At 39.9% G+C, this 24,616-nt stretch overlaps 1 protein-coding gene across 22 annotated transcripts in view; it reads right to left on the bottom strand.

Annotated features, from left to right (window-relative positions):
* The window catches only part of KIF1A (kinesin family member 1A), a 192,758-nt gene that overhangs the window by 5,571 nt on the left and 162,571 nt on the right, over positions 1–24,616 (bottom strand). For 8 of the 22 annotated variants that reach the window (XM_089665894.1, XM_089665895.1, XM_089665903.1 and 5 more), the window contains 10 exons: positions 20,402–20,516; positions 19,339–19,472; positions 18,232–18,293; positions 15,571–15,716; positions 14,786–14,998; positions 13,571–13,648; positions 9,917–10,041; positions 8,358–8,495; positions 6,524–6,716; positions 3,409–3,527 (listed from right to left, as the gene is read on the bottom strand). In XM_089665894.1, coding sequence (XP_089522020.1) covers positions 3,409–3,527; positions 6,524–6,716; positions 8,358–8,495; positions 9,917–10,041; positions 13,571–13,648; positions 14,786–14,998; positions 15,571–15,716; positions 18,232–18,293; positions 19,339–19,472; positions 20,402–20,516 — 1,323 coding nt within the window. Of the gene's footprint in view, positions 1–3,408; positions 3,528–3,722; positions 3,822–6,523; positions 6,717–8,357; positions 8,496–9,907; positions 10,042–13,570; positions 13,649–14,785; positions 14,999–15,570; positions 15,717–18,231; positions 18,294–19,338; positions 19,473–20,401; positions 20,517–23,530; positions 23,555–24,616 lie in introns of all 22 variants that reach the window. The other 14 variants (XM_089665886.1, XM_089665891.1, XM_089665896.1 and 11 more) reach the window with 7 other exon arrangements.

The raw sequence follows: 24,616 nt of genomic DNA, 5'->3' as shown, positions 1-24,616 counted from the left end.
GATTTATAAAGAATTTGCATAGCCATTTGCCCGGTAAAAGTGCATATACATTTGTTCTGTGAGAATGGGGCAAATATGTAAATTTAAATAATTGCTTTTAAACAGAAAATACAGCATTTGGCCACTGGATAGTATATTCCTCCTCCATGATGCTTAGGTCCATTTAGTGCAATTTCAAATGCCACACAGAATCACATGACAATGGAAATCACATTATTTTCAGTAGTGCCCATTCACATCAGTGCAATTCTGCATATCACATAGTTAGTCTGGCTGAAAAAAGTCCATCCAGTCCAACTATTAAGAAAAAAAAAAGTTATAATCTATACCCACAGTTGGTCCAGAGGAAGGCAAAAAAAACAGCAAAGCATGACCCCATTTGCTCTTGCAAGGAAAAAAATTCCTTCGTGATCCCCCGAGAGGCAATTGGATATTCCCTGGATCAACTTTACCTATAAATGTTGGTATCCAGTTTTATTCTGTGTATCTAGGAAAGAATCCAGGCCTTTTTTAAAGCAATCCACTGAGCTGGCCAGAACCAACTCTTGAGGGAGTCTATTCCGCATTTTCACAGCTCTCACTGTGAAGAAACCTTTCCGCGTTTGGAGATTAAATCTCTTTTCCTCTAAACGTAAAGAGTGCCCCCTTGTCCTCTGTGTTGACCTCAGGGTGAATAACTCTACACCGAGTTCACTATATGAACCACTGATGTATTTATACATGTTGATCATATCCCCCCTTAATCTCCTCTTCTCAAGAGAGAATAAATTCAGTTCCTCTAATCTTTCCTCATAGCTGATCTCCTCCATGCCTCTTATCAGTTTGGTTGCCCTTCTTTGTACTTTTCCCAGTTCCCCAATGTTCTTTTTGTGACTTGGTGCCCAAAACTGAACTGCATATTCCAGATGAGGTCTTACTAATGATTTGTACTGGGGTAATATGATATCTCTCTCTCTGGAGTCTATACCTCTTTTAATACAATGAGAATAGTTACATAAAACGCGTTTGGAAAAGATTCCTGTACTACTTTGGATCGATTCCAGTGGACATCAGCCTCATAGAATATGCAAACCACATCCAAATTGCACATAATTGTATATATAACCTTACATGGACAGGATATGGCCTAAGTACATGTGTGTTTGACTTTTCTCTGAACTAATTTACATGCACTTTCACTGGACAAATCATTATGCAAATTCTTTATAAATCAACCCCTATGTGTCACTTTTGTAGAACAAGCAAAGGCATGTCAAGTCTTCGAAAACCACGACAAGTTTGTTTCATGTTGGTGACTCTTCAAGTACTGACGAAGGGATTGGGCTCTTTTTACCTCCTTATATGATTCTGAATGTTCAGAATTCTCTGATTCGGTGTTGTTCTAGCACTGTGTGGGCAGAACTTAACATATAAAACATCCAAACATTTCCAATGTGCACTGGAAGATCAAATTTCTATAAGTGACACTGGACATGACTGACATTTGCAATCTATTTATGGCGATTCAAGCAACATTTGACTCCATTTGTCTCACACAGAGATGTATGCATATATTATATAAACATATATCACCCGAGGAAACCAGTGGATAACAGTAAAATCTAGTGTCTGAAGTACTCAGTTAAGGGGAACGGAAATGGAAAAGAAAGGTATTCAGTAAGAGAAAATGCTGAATTTATAGCAAATATCTTACAGCAAGAGAAAGGAATGTAATTTATAAAGTAAGCTGAATTTGGTTTTAGGGAGTCATGTTTATTGTTGCTACATTCACGGTAGTGTACTTTTTGTGGCATCAGTAGTAAATCTTCCAAGGGGTCACTTGTAAGAGTTACATTATATCGCAGCATTGGGCCAGTGCTCCATGACATAATGTATTAGGGAACCTGGTGACCTCTCTGTGGCAGTCATTGCTATATACTTTTAACTGCCAGCTCCTCAAAACTGGTGGTAGTTCCTTTATATCCCCTGCTTGTTAAACCCCCCCATTGTGATCATTAACCTTCCTTGTTTTGTCCATGTTGTTTGCCACCCTTTAGCCTTTAATCCTTCATGTAACGCACTCTTTTGCACTCTTTGAGGTCATTGTTATCTCTATTTCTACCCCGTTTTTTATGGGTGACCAAAGGCAGACCCTTATCTTCACTATTATTAGCCTTCTCTTACATTTGTGATTAGTTGTAGTTCTTTGACACACCTCTAATGACACCCCTGTTCCCTTTAAACTGATAGTCATTGATGGCCCTTTATTTCTCCATAAGAGTTGATTCACACATGTGCAGTGTGGATTGAAGCTCAGGTTTCACAGCTAATTGATACAGTAGCTGTTCACGGGTTCAGGTCAGGTTTACATCAGGTTCAGGACAGGATTAGCTCAGGATATTATCCTGTTCACACATATGCGGTCTGGGAACAGCTCCCATAGACGTCAATAGCTTGTAATCCACACCTGAACCTGAAGCCACTGCTCAGAAATCGGACAGGACTCTTTTTAAAACCACACTGAATCCGCACCGCCAGTGCACCGGACATATGTGAACAGGCACCATAGGAAACAATGGTATTTCACATGTCATGCGGATTGAATGCGGTTCAAACCGTTTCCAATCCGCATATATGTGAATGGGCACTAAGGAAACCCAGCTTTATATTTCTGGTCAATGGGGTATTTGTGTCTTAATAAGAGCATCCTTCACACTGATGGTCAATGTGTGAATGATCTCTCAACTCATCAGTCTCTTTATTGTTCTCATGTGCTGTAGTTATATTGTGTATGCAGGGAAGCTGGACCTTCTCCTTGAGAGCTGTAGAAGCCTGCCCCAGAAGAATATTTCTTACTGCTCTCCTCTTCCCAGAACTAGGCTGGCTCTGGTGGGTTGATTATTAATGTGCAGAAAAGCAGTCTGTGCGTATCCCAGTCTAAGCCAGAAATACAGCACTCTATAACTGCATGGAAGGAGAGGAAATTAAAAGAGCCATCATTCATGTCTGAGATATCATTTTCTAATCTGTGTATGTAAAATGGTCAGTGAAATCTGGATACTTTAGGCAGCATCTCAATTCTCCTTTTCTCCAGTTTTAGAAACTCAGCCTAATTGTAACAGCATACATTTTTTACTAATGATTTCATCAGAGATATAACTTCCCAAATATAATGCCACATCTATGTTTTCAAAAGTATATGAATATTATAGTTTCAGAGACATTGATTCCACAAATATAGAAAATAATTTTTTACACTGTATGAACTTTACACCTGGAAGAAGGGGCAGCAGTTTGTTGCAAATGAAAAAGAATTGTTACGTTTGCTACATTGTTATGTTTGTCTCAGCATAATGTCAGATTTCACTGCATTATGATTTTCCCTCCCCATTAATGGAGTGGGCACTGCAGTCCATCACATTTCCTCACCGAATGGAGCCAGCCAGAAGAGGGTTAAAGGCATACAGCCAATCATGCATGTCCTTGTCATTGCTGGCCTGCAGCAGAATGCCGCGATGTTGCGTGCACACAGCAAAGGTGTTGGGGGTCTGCAGAAAAAAAGCAAAAGACATAACTATTAGAACAGCACGTGACAATTTGTTTACATTAAAATGGTGCCCAGAAACCTTACCATTCATGCGGGGATGAGATTGGCAGCCAAGTGGCCCCAAGTTAAATTGTTACTAAACCAACAACAGTAAAATCAGTTTGTATATGCAGTAAAGCATGCTTGATATACTCACTGTGGAACCTAAGGGGTTAATCCTCTGCATTGTGTAAAAAGGCTGTTTGATCCTGACTTCTCTGATCCTCCCCTTCTTCCAGTGTCCTCCTCTTATCTCCTGATAAGACATATGGTGTGGAGTCACTCCACACATGCTCAGTTTGGTGTGTATTGCTAGAGAGCTTTTTTTTTTTCTTGGGAGAGTGCATGTGATCAGTACAGGGTCAATCAGCACTGCCCAGACAGTGGTCAGGGGTCTGCATCCTCCTAGAGCAGAATGAAAACTCCTTCTACAAGCTTTAACATTTGCTCTGCTGGACACTGATAGAAGTCACAAGACTGCTCTAACTGCTGATGAGAAAAGGTATTTAGCTGTTTATATTTACTAAAATAATTGCATTTCCATGTTCTGTGTACTGTGGGAGACCAGATATGGTGAATGCAGGATCCTGGGTTTAATAACACTTTAAGTGTTAAACTCTTTTAAGAGTGAAATCATTACCTCCCTTATTAATAAGAAAACTACTGCTACTGAGCATGACCTTGAGCCTGGATTAACCTTTGTGTGGTGCGGTGTATCGCATGTGATTCGCACAGGGACTGCACCACATTCCTGTGTAAATCACATGTGAATTATGTGCGGTGCGATTGGAGCCATATACTGTATTCTGTATGGCTCCAATTGCACCGCATCTGCACCAAAAAAGTGCAGAACCCTTTTTTAGGTCCTCACTTGTATCGGATCGAACGAGTATTCACACCTATGCGATCAGATTCTGCATATCGTACCGCATTTTGCGCACCGATTTTGAGGTGTTGTTAACTTAACATACACACCCACAGTGGTTCACATGAACGGAGTGCGATTTTGATGTGGTGCAGAATTCACACAGAAAACGCTGCAAATTCCGCATCGCATCAGTGCAAACCCAGGTTTAAAGTAATTAACTAGATCTAAGACAAATAATATGTTGCTTTTGTCAGGGAAATATTAAATATTGAGTATTATTATTATGAAGGTTTTTTCCATTCAGCAGTTGGAGCTCTAGTCTCCTAATCACTTCATTAGCATGATTACTTTTCAGCTGCCATTGTTTACAGGCCAACAGTTGTTTGCCAAAGCAGTTGACTTGCTGTATCTCTTCCAACAGAGCTGTAAAGCAAGCTGCAAAAAGCAACTAGAATAAAAAGAACCCACATTAACCACTTCCCGTCTGGCCCATGTATATAAACGGCCAGACGGTGGCAGTGCAGGGTTGGGTGGCCGTTTATAAATGGCCTCCCCACACCTTGCTTGTGCGCGCTCCCTGGGAGCGCGCAGCACCGCGATCTGGTGCCAACTGTGTCCTCCGTACACAATGGAACACCGATCGTCGGACGGGACCTCTGTACGAGGTCCCGATCATGTGATCACTGATTGGCCATTCAGTGATCACATGCAGAGTAGTAAGCAATGTCACTTCTGACATCATTGCTTACTACGCAGGGGCGGACTGACAACTCATGGCCCCCGGGCAATAGGGGATCATGGGGCCCCTGTTTCCTTGGCCAAACTCAAAAAAGCCTATAAAAAAGGTACCAGGGGCATCTCATGGGGCCCCCTATTGACCCCGGGCCCTCGGGCAGTGCCCAAGTTTCCAAATGGTCAGTCCTCCCCTGTTACTACGTGTGAAATCTGTGAATGATCACAGAAGTGACATGGTACAAGGCTATTCACAACAGCCTTGTACCATGTGACAAGCTGTGACCAATCACAGCTCACTCAGTAGTTCTCAATGGCTGCAAGAATGCAGCTAGAGAGAAGGAGAAATTATTACTTTTACATCCTTTATGGGTGTAAAAGCAATCAATGTAAAAAAAAAAATATCTTCATCACCCCCCACAAGTAGTACAGTGTCACCATGGTGACACTGTACTGCTAGAGTGACAGTATGTAAAAAAAAAATAAATAAATAAAAAATAATATAAAAAAAGAATGTAAAAAAAATGTTTAAAAATTAAAAATTTTTGTTATAAACTAATTTGGGTTATTTTTTTTACTAAAAATATAACGGAATACATTTTGGGCAAGATTTATGATGAAATACTATTTATTTGCAACAAAAAATTCCAGCAGTGAATAAATGCCACCAAAATAAAGCTTTATCTGTCTCAAAAAAATACTAAAAAATTCATATGGGTACAGTGTTGCATGACCGCACAATTGTCATTCAAAGTGTGAAAGCGATGAAAGCTGAAAATTGCCCTGGTCAGGAAGGGGGTAAAAGTGTCCGGACTGGAAGTGGTTAATGTAGTTTTCTTTTAAGATCCAAATATACTCATGGTACTCCCTCAACTTAGCGGCAGTACAGGCACCATTAGCAGCTTTAGATGCTGATTCCATTCCTGGCCAGCTCAGACTGCTACTTTCTTTAGGAATAGAGAATATGTTTCTGGATGGAGAGTGGGTTTCAGGGTGGAGGACAGGATTGAGGATGGAGATAAGGTTTACAAAGAGGTGAGATGGTGGGTTTCAGGAGAGACAGTAGGATCAGGATGGAGAAAGGGTTTCAGAGTGAAAAGTGGGTTTCAGGTGTGAAAGTGGGGCTGTCAATGCAAACATGTATCCTCTCTTTCTTATCTATGACACCTTGATCTCTGTATGGTAATATATTAGTGGTAATTGAGCATCTCTTAGTATGAACACAACTGATCAATCTATGGATGTCACTTACTCAACTACTGATTGCTACCTCCTCAGTGGACGTAACACCCACATTACACTGCAGGCCCAGGAACATGTTATTAATCATTTGGGTTGTAGGTGTGGCATGATCTTACCTTCAGCATGGCCTGTTGATCCTCACTGTACTCCACCTGAGCCTGAGAGAGATTAAGAATGGCCCTCTCCACTTGATCTCGATCACTATTATAGATGTAGACATAGGGACGTCTGACCACCACATACCTCTTTACCCAGCCTCCGGTGTGAGGCTCCAGAAAGTGCAGGTACCCCTTCTTAGAAACAATGGGGCTGAAAGGAAGTAAAAAAAAAAAAAAACTTGTTTTCCAAAAATTCAGTATTTCAAACTAATGATCAATACGCATATATACTACTTACTGTCCATTAACAATCACCTGTTTATCCATTGCCTCATTGCGCAGGTGTATATCTCCAAAGATTTAATATGAATAATATCCATCTATGACACTCTTTGTCACTAGCATCCTTTTAATGGCTTAAAAAGCTTTAACAGGATGCTTACAGTTTGTGAGTTCTAGTGCTCATGGCCGAACTTACATCTCAGAAGCCTATAGGCAGAGAATTCTCAAGCCCCCCCCCCCCCCAAAAAAAAGACAGTAAGACCGATTTTTATTTTTCTCCATAAAATATTTTTATATAAATATTTTTATATGTGTAAGGGGGTGTGCTGAGGACTTTAATGTAAAGGGGGAACACTGCGGACTGTGATGTAAAGGGAAACTGTGATGTAAGGGGGTCTCTGGTCACCAGAGCCCCCCTTTACACAAAAGTGTCCAGAGTTCCCCTTACATCAGAGTCCTCAGAGTTCTTCTGTACATCAGAATCTGCAGGGTTCCCCCTTACAGTGCAAAGGGTACCTCTAAGGGACCCTGGTGTAAAGGGAAACTCTGATGTAAGGGCTACACTGCGGACCGAGATCTAAAGGGGAACTCTGATGTAAGGTGGTCTCTAGTCACCAAGCCACCCCCCCCCCTTACATCACAGTCAGCAGTGTTTCCCTTTACATCAGGGTCCACAGTGTTCCCTCTTACAGCAAAGTTCCCCTTTACATCAGGGTCCACAGAGGTCCCCTTCCACTGTGGGAGGGGGGCTCTGGTTACCACAGCCCCCTTCACATCTCTGTGGAGGGGGTGATGTTTCATCGTGTACACAGTGACCTGTTCAGTGTGATTCACCCTCCCCCCTCTGCAAGCAGCTCAGCTGTCTGTGACAGGCCTTCATTTCCAGGACTCCTCGGGACAGCTGAAAATTAAAAAAAAAACGTATACAGATGGGCACCCCTTTAGGAAGGGCGTCTGTAAGCACATGCCTACAGTGCCTATTGGGAAATCCGGCCCTGCATGTTACTATTGTATAACTACGATTTTCACAATTTGGTGTCCAAGATTATATTAAAATTAAAATTCTTGATTTTTCTGTATCTGTCTCATGGAACCTCCTAAAAACACCATAAAGTGTTAAGACTACCCTTGGCAGCAGCTGGCAATTACTTTCCAAGAAACAATGCAAATACTGCACATTGTAACAGCTGTAATGGCTGTTTGGCAGGCACAAAGACACACGCAGTTGTATCCTATGAATGTGTGGGTCTTTGTGTATTACTATAGGCCAGCATAAAGCAACCTGGCCTTTAAAAACCCACTGAAAATGTATTGATTTCCAAGGACCGGCTAGATCACTCCAGAAATAATGGGTATTTCAAAGAGGTCTTCAAGCTGGTCTATGGCTCTGCTCAAACAGCTAATCAGAAGCGGGCTCAATCTTTTTCTGGTCATTTCAACACAATGAATGGAGAACTTGTTACACCTAACACAGAGTCAATGATGTAAAACCCATTTCTTAAAGGAATGAAGTTTCTGGGCTTCAAACAATTGCCACATATGCAACATAAGACTTTAGACTTCTACTTACCTTACCCGGACTTCCTGTATATCTGGAACAAACATGCTAGGAGGTATCTTGAGCCCTGTGCTGGGAGACTTCTGCAGCTCTTTGGCAGGACTTGGAAGATCTCTCTCAGGACTGAAAGCTAGTGAGAGTGGCTGGGGACTGGAAATATCAAAAGATATATCAAAAATATCACAAAAGCAGTGTCAAACATAACACTAAGCAAGGCAGGTAATGTCACATTGTATGTGGTGTATTTTGGCTTTGTGCTGTCCTAGGCAAGATTAAAATCAGTTGCCCACCCCCCTCTAAATTTGGCCCACCCCTTCATGCTTAAGATAGCAGCCCTTCATCTGTAAATTCCACCCCTTCCTGTTTAGGCTCCACCTCTTCCAATTAGAGCTTCGCCTCAGGAGTTGGTCAGAGACTGTGGACATAGTACAGGAGATGGTAAGAGACTGCAGACATACTACAGGAGATGGTCAGAGACTGCAGGCATAATACAGGAGATGGTCAGAAATTGCAGACATAATACAAGAGACAGTCAGAGACTGCAGACAGGATACAGAAGATGGTCAGAGACTGCAGACAGGATACAGGAGACTGTCAGAGACTGCGGACATAGTACAGGAGATGGTCAGAGACTGTGGACAGACTACAGGAGATGGTCAGAGACTGCGGACAGGATACAGGAGTCAGTCAGAGAATGGGACAGGATACAGGAGACTGCAGACAGGATATAGGAGATGGTCAGAGACTGTGAACATGATACAGGAGATGGTCAGAGAAATCGGACAGGATACGGGCAGAAACTGCAGACAGGATACAGGAGATTGTGGACAGGATACGGTCAGATACTGCAGACAGGATACAGGAGACTTCCGACAGAGTACAGGAGATAGTCAGCTGAGCCCTGCCAAGCCCGTCCCTCCTGCCTGAGCCCTGCTGAACCCACCCTTCCTGCCCAAGCTCTGCCAAGCCCTCCCTCTCGCCCCAGCACTGCTGAGCCTGTCCCCCGCCTGAGCACTGCTGAGACCACCCCTTCACCCGAGCACTGCCATGATGCCACTGGTCCCGTCTGCCTGGGGGCGGTGCCACTCCCCCAAAAAATGCTGCCCAAGGCAAATGCCTTGTTTGCATCATGTCAGATAAGCTCCTGGTCACATGACAGTATGCATGCAATCACTGTGGCTTTCCTAAAACTTTAGGTAGTGTAGAGCAACTTGCACTTCACCATATAATGTACATTAGTGAGAAAAAAGACCCATTAAATACGGTTATAGACAGGATTGTTATCCCTGAAAAAACATCTGTCACACATAGGTGTTGGTTTACTAAAGGCAAATCGACTGTGGACTTTGCAAGTACAGTTGCATTCATCTTCCACAGAACTTAGTGCAAGTAGTAAAGCTCCACTTTGCAAAGAATACCCAATAAGGTGTAAGGAAATTTAAAAAACACAGCATTTTTGCTTGTACATGACTGGATGATGGAAATCAGCAGAGCTTTACTAATCTCTAGGGAAAATAAATGCAACTGCATCTCAATCAACCTCGTAGCTTGTTTGAACTTACATAACTGACCTGGACTCTGGGCTGCAGTATCGCCCTTCTACCAGGGATGGACAGGTGCTGGATGGTGTGAGAGATGATATTCCCATTCCAGGAAGAGAGGGGTCACGTAAAAGTGTAACTGACATCTCAGACAGCTGAAATAAAAATTCACAAGTCACTAAAGAGGTATGCACTAACTATGTGTGTTACAAGCTCTAACCCATTGTAACATATCAGACATTATTGTACACTCTGCAGTCGCCTGTAGAACCTCAAAGTTACCTTCAAAACTGTTTAACACTTCCAGTCCCTAACACAAGACTAACAGAACAGCCAGATATAAGTTTGTGTTACTCTTTGTTGGGAATCTTCCGAAACCTTTGAGATTGAGAAAGGATTGGAATTTGTTTGAAAGGTTGTTGGAATCACGTGGAGATGGGAAACGGGGCACGGCAAAAGTCTATAAGATTCTCACTGAGTTAGACACACACACAAAGTCAATGCACATAGAAAAATGGGAAAGGGACTTGGGAATAGAGATAGATGAAGACAAACAAAGGAAAATATATAGACTAACACATGAGAATATAAGCATGAGAGAGGTGGAGGTAAACTATAAGTGTTTAACAAGATGGCGCATGACACCGAACGTTGAATATAAGATGAGTGGGGAGAACACACCAGAGTGTCGGCGGGGGTTTGGAAAGATAGGTATGTTATATCATGTATGGTGGGAGTGCCCAAAGATTCATTGTTTTTGGAGGACAATGGTTCATTTAATTGGGATAATCTCAGGGACAAAGATAGGTTTGGACCCAGAGTTGTGTCTACTACATAGTTCAGAACTATCGGTGAATAAATACAAGGATTCGGGTATATGGTACTATCTGCATGCGGCAAAGGGTCTGATACCCAAGTTTTGGCATAGTTCAGAGGTGCCGAGAGAAGAGGATTGGGTGGAAAGAGTGAACCAGATATATAGGATGGAGAAACTGTATTATATGCAAGAAGACAAGATGGGGTTATATAACAGAAGGTGGGGAAAATGGGAAGATTTTGTGTCCAAGGTGAAATATATGAAGTAGTAGAGTGGGATAGGTGAAAGTACATATTACTTAGGAAAAGATGTAATGAGAAATGCAGAGTGGGGGGTTTTATTAGTGGGGGGAGGTTGGTTTTTTGGGGTGGGTGGGGGTAATAGCTAGGGGGGGAAGGGGTAAAGGGTATAAAGATAGAAGGGGAATAAAGAGAGAAAGGGATATAATTAATGGGTTGGATATATCTGAAAGTTTTGTTTGTTATAGGAGAGTAATGATGAAATTTGTATTTTATAAGGAAAATGAATAAATATTTAAATTAAAAAAAAAAAAATAATAAGTTTGTGTTACTAATTTTTTTGGCTAGCCTTCTTTCTCCCATAATCAGCTAGTATAAGCACTGTCATTATCCATGTTTTTTTTAAATGTTATCCTCTAATACATTAGTCCTTAAATTGGACCTATACTCAAATAATAACATAAAACAACATTAACATTATTTATAGAATGGGAAAATGTGATTCCATCTAGAGTTTTGGTACACAAAGAAATCTGTTTCGAGATTTTAAGTCTAATATGGAGCAGATGCCTTCATTTGGTCTGGGTGGCTTTAATAAAAACCTTGGAACCTTTCCTCCGAAGATACTGGAATAATTTTTAGGCTGATGCTGGCAGTTTGGAAGGTAGGAAGTGTGGAGGGAACAGAGATAGAAATCTTATTTTGTACCCCACTGAAATGACAGGTTTTTCTTATTTTGCCAGGCTAATAGGGGCCTCTTTTAGCTGTGGAAAATCATGTTCTACTGGGCAAACACTAGATCGTGCTGAATCTATCAGTGAGTTGATGGTGGAGAGAATTTGTCCAGAAGCCATAGCTTGTGGTACATAAAATGTAGGGGTTAAAAAACTCTTCTGCAGGAATCGCAATAATAACCTAGGCACTAACCAGGAACCAGTAGCTGTGTCTCTGAGGTACCATGCAACAGGTGAGAAAGCAAAAAATCAGCTTGCATTGTCAAAAAATGGTGACTGGAAGTGTGCAGTCAGGATTCTTATGAGCACTACATCACTAGCTGAACAGGAACTCCCAGTAGTGAGGTGGATGAAAAGATTGCCAATTTTAAAAAGATAAACATTATAAATATATGTTTATACATATAGGGGTGAGTAAGTGAGATAATCATAGGGCAAAGACACTCAAATGTAGATTACCCCATATCCTGTTCCTTCAAAACCGATTGTGCACTTAGCACTGTGGTACGTCTTGTAGGATAAAGGATATAATGTAGTATCAACTACATATCCAGATAAAAATCCAAAAGGTTATACATAACCAGGTACCATTATGTAAAAACACAGGGAAATCCTGTCTTACCTTATCCATATCCGCTATTCTCAGCCAGGGTCCAGGCTTTACCCGTCAAGATGGGCATTCCATCCTCAGGGTCTAAGTACCATACGGAAGTAGCATATACCTGGACTTCTATAGCACCTGTGGCTAACTCACCTCTGCACCATGGACCAAGCTGAGTGCCAAATTCAGGAGTCAGTGTCCCTAGCAAGCATTATAGGGAGGTCCTGGTGTTGCAGGGTCCAAGTACTGTTCCCAAGATGTAAGTTAAGGGTAAGCAATACGGAAGCTACTAGTGAGCCATGGGGCAACAAATAGTCGGATTCTGATGGAATTGGCAGTCAAAGTAGGAAGGAAAACTAGTAAAGAATAGAACAAAAAAATATTCCCCAACAAGAGAAGAGGTGCATCACATAAGGACACTAGCAAACAAGAAATTTCAGTACAGGCTAATTTCATTCTTATATGTTCTTGTAACCTATTATTTTGCCAGTATCATGGATTTAAGATGTCTCCTGTCAGGCTTGTTGGTTCCATGTACAAGTGGAGAGCACTCTGTGCAACATACTCAGGAGTGCATACAAGGAAGGGCACACTGCCTATAGCACTGCAAATTTCAGCGGAGGAAGGTTGGACACTAGAATTAATCAAGACCTCTAACTCTCCAACTGTTTTTGTGAATGACTGTACTGCAAATGGCACAAAAAGGCATTGAATAGAAGTTCAGGGTTAATATGTAAAGAACAATAAAAATGTGGAATAAACTAAAAAGGCAGGAATTGCATCGATGGCTAAAACTGGTCTCAGAAATGGTTTAAATGCCACAACCCTCTAGAACAGAAACTGTGGCCATTTGCTTGCCTTTTTCTGGCCCAATGTTGCTCACACTACTACAGGGCACTTCCTCCTACTGACTCCAATGATGGGGCATTTTTTGTCCCACTGACACCAATGATGGGGCACTTTTCCTTCCACTGACACCAATTATGGAGCACTATTCCTTCTAATGACACTAAGAATGGGGCATAATTCATCCCACTAATAACAATTGGGCATTATTGCTCCCAATGACACCAATGATGAGGCATTATTACTTTTATACTATTCCTTCTCACCACAGGTGCTATGTAATTGTTTTACTCCTAATGACCACTAATCCTGAAACGCTGTCTATCCCCACTGAAGCTGGGGCTTCAGTCTGGAACCCTAAAGTCTGAAGGGCAGTAAAATGGTCCTTTTTTTAGTTTAGAAGCCTCTGCACTAGAACAATCGGTACTCAAATTGGAGAAGACTTACCTTGCTCTCACTGGCGCTTACACACACATGACTGTAGGTGTATTCTCTGTTAAACGTGTGGGTGAGCAGGCGGAGACACTGTAAAATTAATGAACTCATTAAATTAATAAATGAAGTACAAAATCCTACAAACCTCTTAGTCAAGTAATGACAAAATGTATTACTGGCACAAAGGCAATAGAAAACATCTAGCAAACTTATCTGTATTATGGGAAAATATGTAAAACTCCATTGCTGACATCTCCTTTAGAACATACTTGTCTTGCCGAATTTGGCTTAAATACTGTCTGAGTCACTCACTAAGAACAAGTATCGAGAAAGTGAAGTCTGAACTCTTAATCTGTATATTTGTTCTGAAAGTATTTGAGTTCAATGGATCACCAAGACAACCAACGAACTAGGTTAGCAATGGTAGCTGCTGTAGTTCTCTCATGAAATAGATATTTAAAAAAAGCAGCATAAAGAACAGTGGCACTATGGAGATAGCCTTAACAGTCATACCAACAAATGCCAAACACCAATACAGCAGTTTTTTACTGAATACAATGACAACCTAATGTCTAAGGGGCATGCACAGATACCACAGGCCAGGGCTCAGCAGTGGGACTTAGTGAATGGATAGATTAAAAAAATCTTTTAGGATTCCTTTTTTCTCACTAATGAGTTGGTACCAACGATATCTGCAAAGTTCTCTCCATAAGCCAAAACATAAGCAAGCCTACGTATCCCACCATCCCTAGAGTCTAAAGCCAACTTTGGTGCAATCAGAATAAGAAAAGCTGATCTGGTTGGTTGTCTCAGGTAACCACAGTACCCCAAAATGCTCTCTTTTTAACAAGTAAGCACACACATCTACAAACTGATAGTCAGTTATGGTATATAGTCCTCTTAGCATCCATTTACATATGCTGGTATTTAAATGGTAATCAGAGTTTGAGTGAATTTAGCAGACTGATCATTTGGAAACTCGGGCACTACCCGAGGGCCTGGAGTCAGTAGGGGGCCCCATGAGATGCCCCTGGTACCTCTTTCATAGGCTTTTTTGAGTTTGGGCAAGGACACAGGGTCCCCATGATCCCCTATTGCCTGGGGGCCCCATGAGTTGTCAATCCGCCCCTGGAATTTGGTGGAGAGTTTATCTCAGACAAAAGATAAAACACCAGCCGATAAATTAGCATTGTGTAAGATGGATTTTCCCTTAAGATGAACACTTACCTTGGCGGCAAGCTCTTTTTGTCTCTCACTGGCAGTCTCCAGAGGGTTTTCCTCTACTTGTGGAGAGCCTTCCTCAGTCAGCTGCACCAGCTGGCACGTTGGGCTGAGGGGTGGCGTTTCATCACTAGGAGAAGGAGTAAGAGTGTCTGTGGCTCCCCTAAGTGTGGATTCCAATTTCTCCCGTAGCAGCAAGTAATGTCGAGTCCTTTCAACCTGGAAAATTTTGAAAATGTTCAATCATTTTAAATCTGCCCTTTTTTTAAAAACCAAACAAAAAACAGCAATGTTTTGCTGTTGTCACAAACATGAGGCTTGCCTTAAGAAACGACATGCAGTCACTGTTAGAGAGCATGTATGCAGATGAAAGTGGCGGCAAAGAGGCATAAAAAAATGTAAAAACAAATGTAACAAAAAAAAAGATATTGTTTATGTTACACCATCCACTTACATTTAAAGGGTATATCAAAACCTAAAAACAAAAATTTACCATATTGCAGCTTACCAGGTCTTAAATGTTGTGGTGGCTGCATTATGTTTTAGGCTTTTTTTTTTCTTTATTTTGATTTGGCGGTTCTGGCAGTAACACAAATCCTGCCAAGGGTGGAAATGCTCACACAGCATACTCTAGCTATGTAGGAGCAGGCCTGTCACCCTAGTACATTCCTGTACATTGGCAGTGCATTCAAAATGAATGGGCTGCATTAACACAATGCACATTAAATCGAAACACTGGAACAAAGAAGTGTAAATGGACCCTTAACAAAAATGAAAACTGATAACTATACCTCCTGAAGTAAACTCAGTTTCTCCAACTCCCATTGATGATCGAGGATTAAGCTGTCACTCCTTGGCCTCCAACCTGCAAGGTTCTCTTCACCTCGGACATATGCCACAGATGTGTCCAGCACACGTCTGCGTCTCCTCTGCATCCCTAGGGAGCCATCACAGAATAATAAACATATATTTATAGACTAGTTGTTAAATGGACTGGATGAGATTAAGGGAACTTATACATAAAGGGGAGAACAATATTTGTTGCCATAGCAAACTGCTTCCAGTGGTACTGTACATGAGAGAATGAAAATGGGAATCTGATTGGTTGTTGTGTTCAAATATCAAGATTATTTTCTTTTCCGCTCAGTATATCACAAATGATCTTAGACAGTAGAAAACTCAAAACTATTAAAACATGTTAGTTCTTTAGCCTCAATAAACACCCTGTTGGTTTGCACTGCAAACCAAACTCCTGTTGTAGGTAGAATGTCTGACCAGTTTGATAGGGGTGTCCAGGACCAGTGCATTGTACACTAAAGATATGGTCTGGCCATTGCTGGATCTCATCTTGAGCTTGGCATATAACAGCTACAGTACAAGCACTGAAAATTGTACATGCTGTGGTCCAGGCATGTGGGAAGTGAGATCCGCTATTTATACTCAAAGCAAATACCAAGTTATATTTAATTTAATTCTGTACATGTAAGGTGAGAATGAGGTTAAATGGGCAGAAATACCTGAATCAAAAGAATTCTTTCTTGCACATGATTGGTTTAGGAGGTTTTACAAAAATATATGCTGCAGAAAAATGGCCCATTTAAAGTATACGTAAAAGATTTTTGGTTTTGTATAGAGTGGGATTAGAACCCATCAGTTTTTATTGCTGTCTGTGTCCCCATTAAGGAGATTCACCCTCCCTATTTGTACTGTTTACCATTACCATTGAAAATAAAAGAAAATCCCAAATTTTGGATTGTCCCCAGAAAAGTAGTAGTGGAGAAATCTTCCAATAGGGACACTAGTTCTGGTGTTCTTTGGGGTCCCCAAGAAATTCTCTTAATTTGCAGGGATTTCTTCTCACTACCTGTTAGGCTAATGGTCAGGAAGTAAAAGAAAATCCCTGCAATGGGATACAAACAGTGGAAAAAATTCCGACGGATTATAACCCTCCCCTACTCTATCCAAAATGAAAAACAGTTTTTCCTATAGTTCTACCTAAGGCCTCTTGCACACTGCAGCTTGAAAAAAGCTCAGTACAGCATTTATTTTTACTTATCTAAAATGCAGTAAATTATTTACAATGTGTCTGTACACACAGGTGCATAAACATGCGCTGTATATTCTTGAGTAAAAAAAAATAGAAAATTTGCTTCACTGGTCAGTAATTTACGCATGTGTGTGCAAATACACGCATATGTCCACAAAGACACTCATGTGAGCATAAATATTAATGGATTTTGTCTAGGCATATATTATGCACATGAATGCGCATGCACGCATATACACACAAATGAATGCAAAAATATGCACAAATGCACGCAAAACAAATGCCTGAATTTACGTCCAGAAATGCTGATGCTCAAACATCAGTACCGTACGCAAGAGGACTACAGCAAATGATGCCCCTGATTTCAAGCATCATTTGTCATGATGCACCATTTTTGATGGGCTAGTAGTCTGCTTGTCTATAGCCAGCCTAAAGCTGTACACACAATGAGAATATCAGTCATAGCAGAGGTCACTAAAGTTACGAAAATTCTCTTAAGACAGAATACAACTTCAGAAATGATGTGATGTATTGTATTGTGTTATAATGTATTCTTTTGTTTCCAAGCATGCCCAGTCTTGGTCTCTCGATTTTTTTCAGACAAATACTGTACTGATTAAATGAAAATCATTTGTTCTGGTATTGTTTGAAAACATTTTTGTGCTTGTCCCTTCAGATAATTTTGCATGGACTGTCATGATCAGCTCTTGAAAGCTGTGTATTAACAATCAGATTATCGGATGATCACTCCAAAAACGGTATTCATCCGATTTCCTCATCGTGTGTACTAGACTTTAGATCAAAAACTAATACATTGTAAGTGTACCTGTAAGTCCTTACATGTGTGAACATCTATTATTGACATCAAAAGGTCCCAAAGAGTACTGTCAAGCTGGTCATAGTTGGAATCTCATCCAGTTCAGTGTGAACTGGCCAAGATTCACACCATGTATGGGCAGGCTGAATGTACCCAAGCTTATCGGTGGATCAACTTGGGTACAACCAGCCTGCCGGATTTTACATGAGCTTATTGCTAGCAATAATCACTGTGTTCTCCCGGTGGGGACGGTTGCCCCCGTCCCTCCCCTTCCCACCGGAAGAACACAATGGCTCCATAGCAAGGATTCCCCTGACAACACTGTGTTGATAGGGGAATCGAGTGAATTTCTTTCGGGTTGCAGGAAAGAAATTTGCTCCATCTATGGCTTGCAATAGACTAACTAAGCCCAAAAAGGCTGCTTCTTTGTGTGAAGGTGACAGGCAAAACTGAGAACTGAATTATATCTTTAATTTTCAACTTGTACATGAATTGGAGAAACATTGAATGAAACTATGATAGCTGGAAGTGTGTTTGTCAAGTATAATTTAACAAGAATAATAGTGATAATATGAAAAAGCTGCTCACCAGGACTGCTTGCCTCAGCAACTCGGCAAAGACTGAGCTCATACACGCCTGTCACACGGTTACTATACAAAAAGAAAATCACTGCTGTCATTTAAATAGCAGACATAAATGCTCAATGGGTGTCATGTTTTAGAATTAAATAGGAATTTATGACCTAAAACAAAATGTATATCAAAAAGCAGACCCATTTCCTGATATCATCTCACGCACAAACTTCACTTAACCCATAAAGAAAAGCAAAAACGGTACATTACTGTGGTGAAACACGAGTTTATTTAAAAGCATAAAAGTGCATACTCACAAACCAAAGGGGATTAAAACAGAGCTCTGAAGAAGGAACGTGTTAGACTACCTCAATAAGGGTCTACCGTTACTTTGGACCGTCACCACTGACTCTTTATCTCTGTTTTAATCCCAGCACTTATATGCTTTTAAATAAACTCGTGTTTCACCGCAGTAATGCATGAAGAGAGTGCACCCTGTTTTTGCTTTTCTTTACCAGTACCAAGATTTCCCAATCTTCTAAGGGCTGCACCTCAATGAATGACAGTTACAGTACCCCTAGTCGGCATGAAGATTTGAGCGATGGTTTTGTTTTTTTAGATTCACTTAACCCATGGTCATTTCATATCCTCCATTCTTCTCACAAGCCTCTTGTCTTCTGAGGACCTCTCCTCCAATGCCGTCCAGCATTCTCCAAACAAGTACACCCCTAAAAAACACTTCTCCAGGCAAGCATATGAACTGAATTAAATTATTTTCTTTGGTCAATGATTGTACTTCCATTTAGCATAATTGGTTTAACTGACTTCTGCTCTGGAACTGAATTAGGATTCTTCTGATCTATACTATAGCAGAACACAAGACCCAGACTTGCACTTTGGCATTTGAGAGAAGGACTAGTGCATTTAAAAAAGCTAGTATGAGATCTGGTGAACTGCTTAGTCACAAACAAAGTGTTTGCAATGATGATAGGTTTAGAAAGCTCTGATTTTTGTATGGAAAAAAACAGACTTTTTTGCATGCCCAGCCTTCTTTTTGGGCACAGATGGTGTCTGGAACCTATGTACAATGTCATTTTTAAGAACCCATACACCCTGAACTCACCTCTCAGAAGCTCGCAGGCTCCCTGTACCAAATAAGTTTCGAATAGAGCGACAAGCAGGTAGTTTGGCATCTCGAGAATAAAAGACCATGCAGAAGTCTTTGGTGATCACAGCTGGCTGAGTGCAGTTCTCCAGCTGTGGGAAAAATATTAATTTTTAAGATAGAATGTAAGACAATATACTGCATGATTTTTTTAGTTAAAATAACTCATGTGGTATTTATCTTGAAAGTAATCAATTCACTAAAAACATGCATTAATTAACGAATGCGTTAAATATTTCTGTTTTTGTGATATTTAGTGCTTACATTTTGAATTATTTTTTACATTGTTTTTTCACCATTTTTTTTTTGCAGGGTAACACTGCACCAGAAGGCACACAACAATATTCTAGTGTGCTTTCATTCACAAAACGATCTCCCTCTGATGAATTGTTACAATTTATATTCCTGAGCTCAGAGGAGAACATTTTTACACTGATACATTGTATACTTTTCACTTCCTGGCCATTGCAGAGTTCCTCTAATTGTAATTTTTTACATTTCTAAAATACCGCCAGTAAACACCATGGGATGAATAACAAAGGTGTGTGTTTTTTAGTGAATTGACTTTCATTTTAGAGAGTAGCTACAATATAACCCAATGATTTCCCACCTCACAATAATAAAACAGATGCATTAATCCAGATTACTCCATAGTCATGTTTGGCTTTACATGGAGCCAAGGTGCTCAGCCTTGAATAAGGGGACCCGAGTGTTAATTTGTATTGGCCCCCAAAAGCTATGGCTACCAACAGAACTAAACTAAATAACCTTTATAGTTGTTAGTGGGGTATCCTAAAACTGATCACGGGACAACATTTGGAATCTGATTTACCTGGTGACCAACAACATGACCTACCCTACTGAGGGCACTCATAAACAGAATTTGTGGTAACTGCCATTGAAATGAGGTATGGTTTAGTGCTGTTTATATATTAACATAGGGGTCCAGATATACTGTATACCATAATCTGTGCAGTGCACGTATGTATTGTAATGCTGATTTTAGTGTCACAAGTCTTACCTCTACGTAAGCAGACAGTGTCATATATATCTTCTCTCTATATGGAGTGACACGATTTAGCAGTATAGAGTTGTGCATAGAGCTGTCCCATGCCACTTCAAAATGATAGAATGTCCTGCCATGATAGGAAGTAATTTAGTATACACTACATGCACATATACATATATCATATACACATAAGGCACACACGTTGCACTGGGAATTACACACCACACAAGCACCAGACTCTGTTTACTATAATGTGTATATATATGTATAATGTATCACCATGCTGGAGGTATTCACATAGATTTAGTGGCAGAAATAAAATCTGCCATTATATAATAATTGGTGAATACTAAGTGATTACTAGCTTTTGTGGTATCCTTCACATATTCCATCCCAACAAGAATCACTAACTTGTATTACTGATAAGACTAAAATACCCTTTAGAAAACCCATATAAATGGATTCTTTAAACCGTATTGCTAAAAGATTATTACGAAAATGATAAAAGTATCCAAGGATGACAATGATCTGGTTATGACTGAACATGAGTCATCCATTTTGCCTGCCAGGGTAGGTAACACTAAGGAATGGCCCATAAAAAAGTAAATTAAGTACTTTTGTTAGTAATATGTGCTCATCATTACTATGGGATACAATCCTGACCTGCCTGACTATAACAAGTGGTTGCATCACTTGTAGATATTGGGTTAACTATGTACGGCTTAACCCACAAATGGTGGTAAGCAAAATGTCAGAATAAAAAGTTTTTTCTTCTAGGAAAGGATTAGAATATATTAATTAACGTTTCGTAAAGTATACTTTCATGTTATAGAATAATAGTACTGTATTAAACTATGTGTCTGTAACACACTGCTATCTAATCAAATCCTCAAACATTATACCTTAAAACTGATAAGTGCATGTATATCCTAAAGTAACACATATACAAATAAGCTCCCATATAAAAAAAAAAATCACCCTTAAAATATGATTAAACTCTCTCAATAATAAATATTATTATTATTATTATTATTATTAATAATAATAGTAATAATAATTGATATTACTATAATAGCATTAATGCACTATTAAAATAATAGTAAAATACATAATTATTATTATTATTATTATTATATTGTATTATTTATTAATAAGAGTTTGATCATATTTTATAGGATAGAAAGAATAAAAGAGGGTGCACTCTCCTCGTTCATTACCGTGATAAAAAGGAAAAGAGCTCTGAGGAAGGGAGCTCGACTCCCAAAACGTCTTAGCATTTTCCACTACAGGATCCCCGCTACCTGGGACCGTTAATTGTGGCTCTCTGTTTTTACACCCATTGGTTTGTGAGTATCTATTTATAACAATACAATAAATTTCCTTTTTATCACGGTAATGCACGAGGAGAGTGCACCCTCTTTTATTCTTTCGTTGCTAGCACCAAGCCTCCCCTATATTTGGAGGGCTGCACCTTAGCTAGTGGCGTTATCCATGATCCTGTGTTGTATGAAGATTTGAGCGTTGGTTTTTGGAATATATTGGAATATTTTATAGGATGCATGTTTTGTATATGGAAGCTTATTTGCAATTGTGATACTTTGGAATATACATGCAATAAACTATATTGGGGTATAAAGTTCGAATTGATTAGATGTTGTGTATTAGGTATACAAGTAATGAACATCATTTTTTGATATTACAGAGCTGATAAAATAGAGTTAAGGTAAGGATGAATGCAGAGTATTTTGACTCATACTGTATTAAACTGACTTATAGTAAACAGAGCTTTGAGCAGAATACGGTTATTCAGTATACACCAAACAGTTGTTACACACTGATCAACCAATACTGTATATTGATACACACACTAATATTAGCTTAGGATGACCCTTTGCTTTCCAGGAAAATGTTTATTTATTGTAAGGAAGCGGCATCATTTCAGTTTCAGATGTGACTAGGAACGGACATAATAACAATTTGTTTAAAAGAAACTACTTGGAAAGTTAAGGCTACATCCAATTAACAGTGTTGTTTTAATTAATTAAGTTCATTTAACAAATGGCACTAGGCCCAGGTTTAACAGACATCATGATAGGCTAGAACCTAAGAGCAGGAAAGGCCAACATCCAGCTGTTATTGGCACCATTAGTAAGCTAAATACTTTCTGTTAGAAGCAGGAGTTTATAATAGTCAATCTACAATATTCTGCTTTACAAAAAGTCCCAGATAAGCTATAGAATGTTCTTTGGAGGAAGTGCCTGTCTGGGGTGAGGCTTAGGGAAGCCAAGGGCTATGTACATTTAGGTTCACAATACAGTATATAGATTTCTGCTGTAAAATTATCTAGGGACCATAGGTATTGTTATCTCTACTGTTCCTTGGAATAGGCCCTACATTTGCACTCTGGGAAGCATATAGAGGGCTAAACAAAAATATTTCTCAGACTCCAATATTTGTTCCTCTAGTTGAAACAAAAACTGAAAGTCAGAACCCCCGTCAGCTATGGACAACTGCTCCATTTTTTTGAGTTCCATTTTTATACAAACAATGATTTCCTAACGAATGTGTATCAATATACAACAGTAGAACTTCACAATATTAAACAGTAACTAGTAAAACAACAAAATAAGAGGTAGGGAAGAAGAGGGGAGATGAGGAATAGAACAGAGAAGCTGGGAAAACGTAAGGGATAGAAGGGCCAAATCATGACCTTTTTCAGGGTCGGAAGGAGACAAAGGTGGTGAAAAAGTGGATGACAAGAATGAATCAGACTGAGGTATGAAAAACAAGAAGGAAATCTAGAAATGGCAGTTTATGACCCTATCAGAGTCAATAGATGAAATGCACTGGGATATGGAAGAAATTATAGACATTCAGGCCTAAGTAAGGTAGAAAGTAAACATTATTTCCTTCAGCTGCATAAAAGTATTATGAAGGTTATCTAAGGTGAGCAGCACAGCACTAGTAATGAAGACAATAAACTATAAAAAGCTTATGCAGTAACAGATCTATTATACACCAGAAAACATCTAGTCAGTGAACAGGCATTGTGAAAAGAGGAAACATGAACAAGAATGTAAGTACTTAAGGTGGAGAAGAGACAGACAATGGCAAGAAGGGCAGAATAACAGAAGTGAGTACCTGGTGCCCAGCACGGAGTGGCTGCTGAAGGTAGGAGCCCCAAATATAGAGTGAGAGAGTGTGAGTGCCAGTACAAATCAATGGTGGGGCATGGGAGGGTCATGTAATGCAATGCATAGAGGGAGAAGAATCACAACTGACAGAACCCTAACGATCTAAGCCTATGTTGCCACCAGGGACTACTGATGAAATTCAGACAGTACATTAAAGTGACATTCAGCTGCCTGAGAATTCATTGGGGTCTAAAGACATTATTCTTATGCTTAATGCCCAATGATTTCACATGAGTCAGTATTACAACATTACAACATGCCACAGTATGTATAAATGTTATAATATGCTCCGCATAGCCCCCTATATACATTAAGCTGTTTGTGACTAGTGGAACAATCCAAACACTGCAGAATAATCTATAATCAATTTGGCCGTCTATGAAAGGAGGTGGAAAATATCCACTTTATCGTCAATATTTTAACAAGCAATGGAATAGGTAGCTTATGCCAAACTGTTACCTAATTACTGAATTGTCTCCTGTTCTGCTCCAAAAATTAATATGTAATAATAAGAAACCTCAGTTCTTGCAAAGTTTCTTGATATGCTCAAAAAGACAAATCAGATATGCTGTACAAAACATAGCTGCAGCTTTGTTATCTTACCATTTTGCTATTCATCAGCGTCCAGTGTCCATTGATTGTGCTGATTATATGTTCATATGTTATATGTTGCACATTTTCCATCTAAAATGTCATGTGACCTTCAAATTTCCAATCATGTAACCAGGGGCGGACTGACAACTCATGGAGCTCCCGGGCAATAGGGGATCATGGGGCCCCTGTGTCCTTGCCCAAACTCAAAAAAGCCTATGAACAAGGTACCAGGGGCATCTCATGGGGCCCCCTACTGACCCCGGGCCCTCGGGCAGTTTCCAAATGGTCAGTCCGCCCCTGCATGTAACTGCCTATCCTCAGCCAGTAAGATCTGACATGAAACTTCCCCAGATTTTGCTGTTTTGTCTACATTTATTTCACTACTGTTCTAATCTGCGTTTATAAAAACATGAAAACTTTTATAAAAGAAAGAAGCAGC

The sequence above is a fragment of the Staurois parvus genome, unplaced genomic scaffold (genome assembly GCF_062004578.1).
Source record: "Staurois parvus isolate SC_StPar_1 unplaced genomic scaffold, SC_StPar_1.0 ptg000049l, whole genome shotgun sequence".
In the NCBI taxonomy this organism is placed as follows: domain Eukaryota; kingdom Metazoa; phylum Chordata; class Amphibia; order Anura; family Ranidae; genus Staurois; species Staurois parvus.
This window is presented reverse-complemented; position numbering and strand designations above follow the sequence as displayed.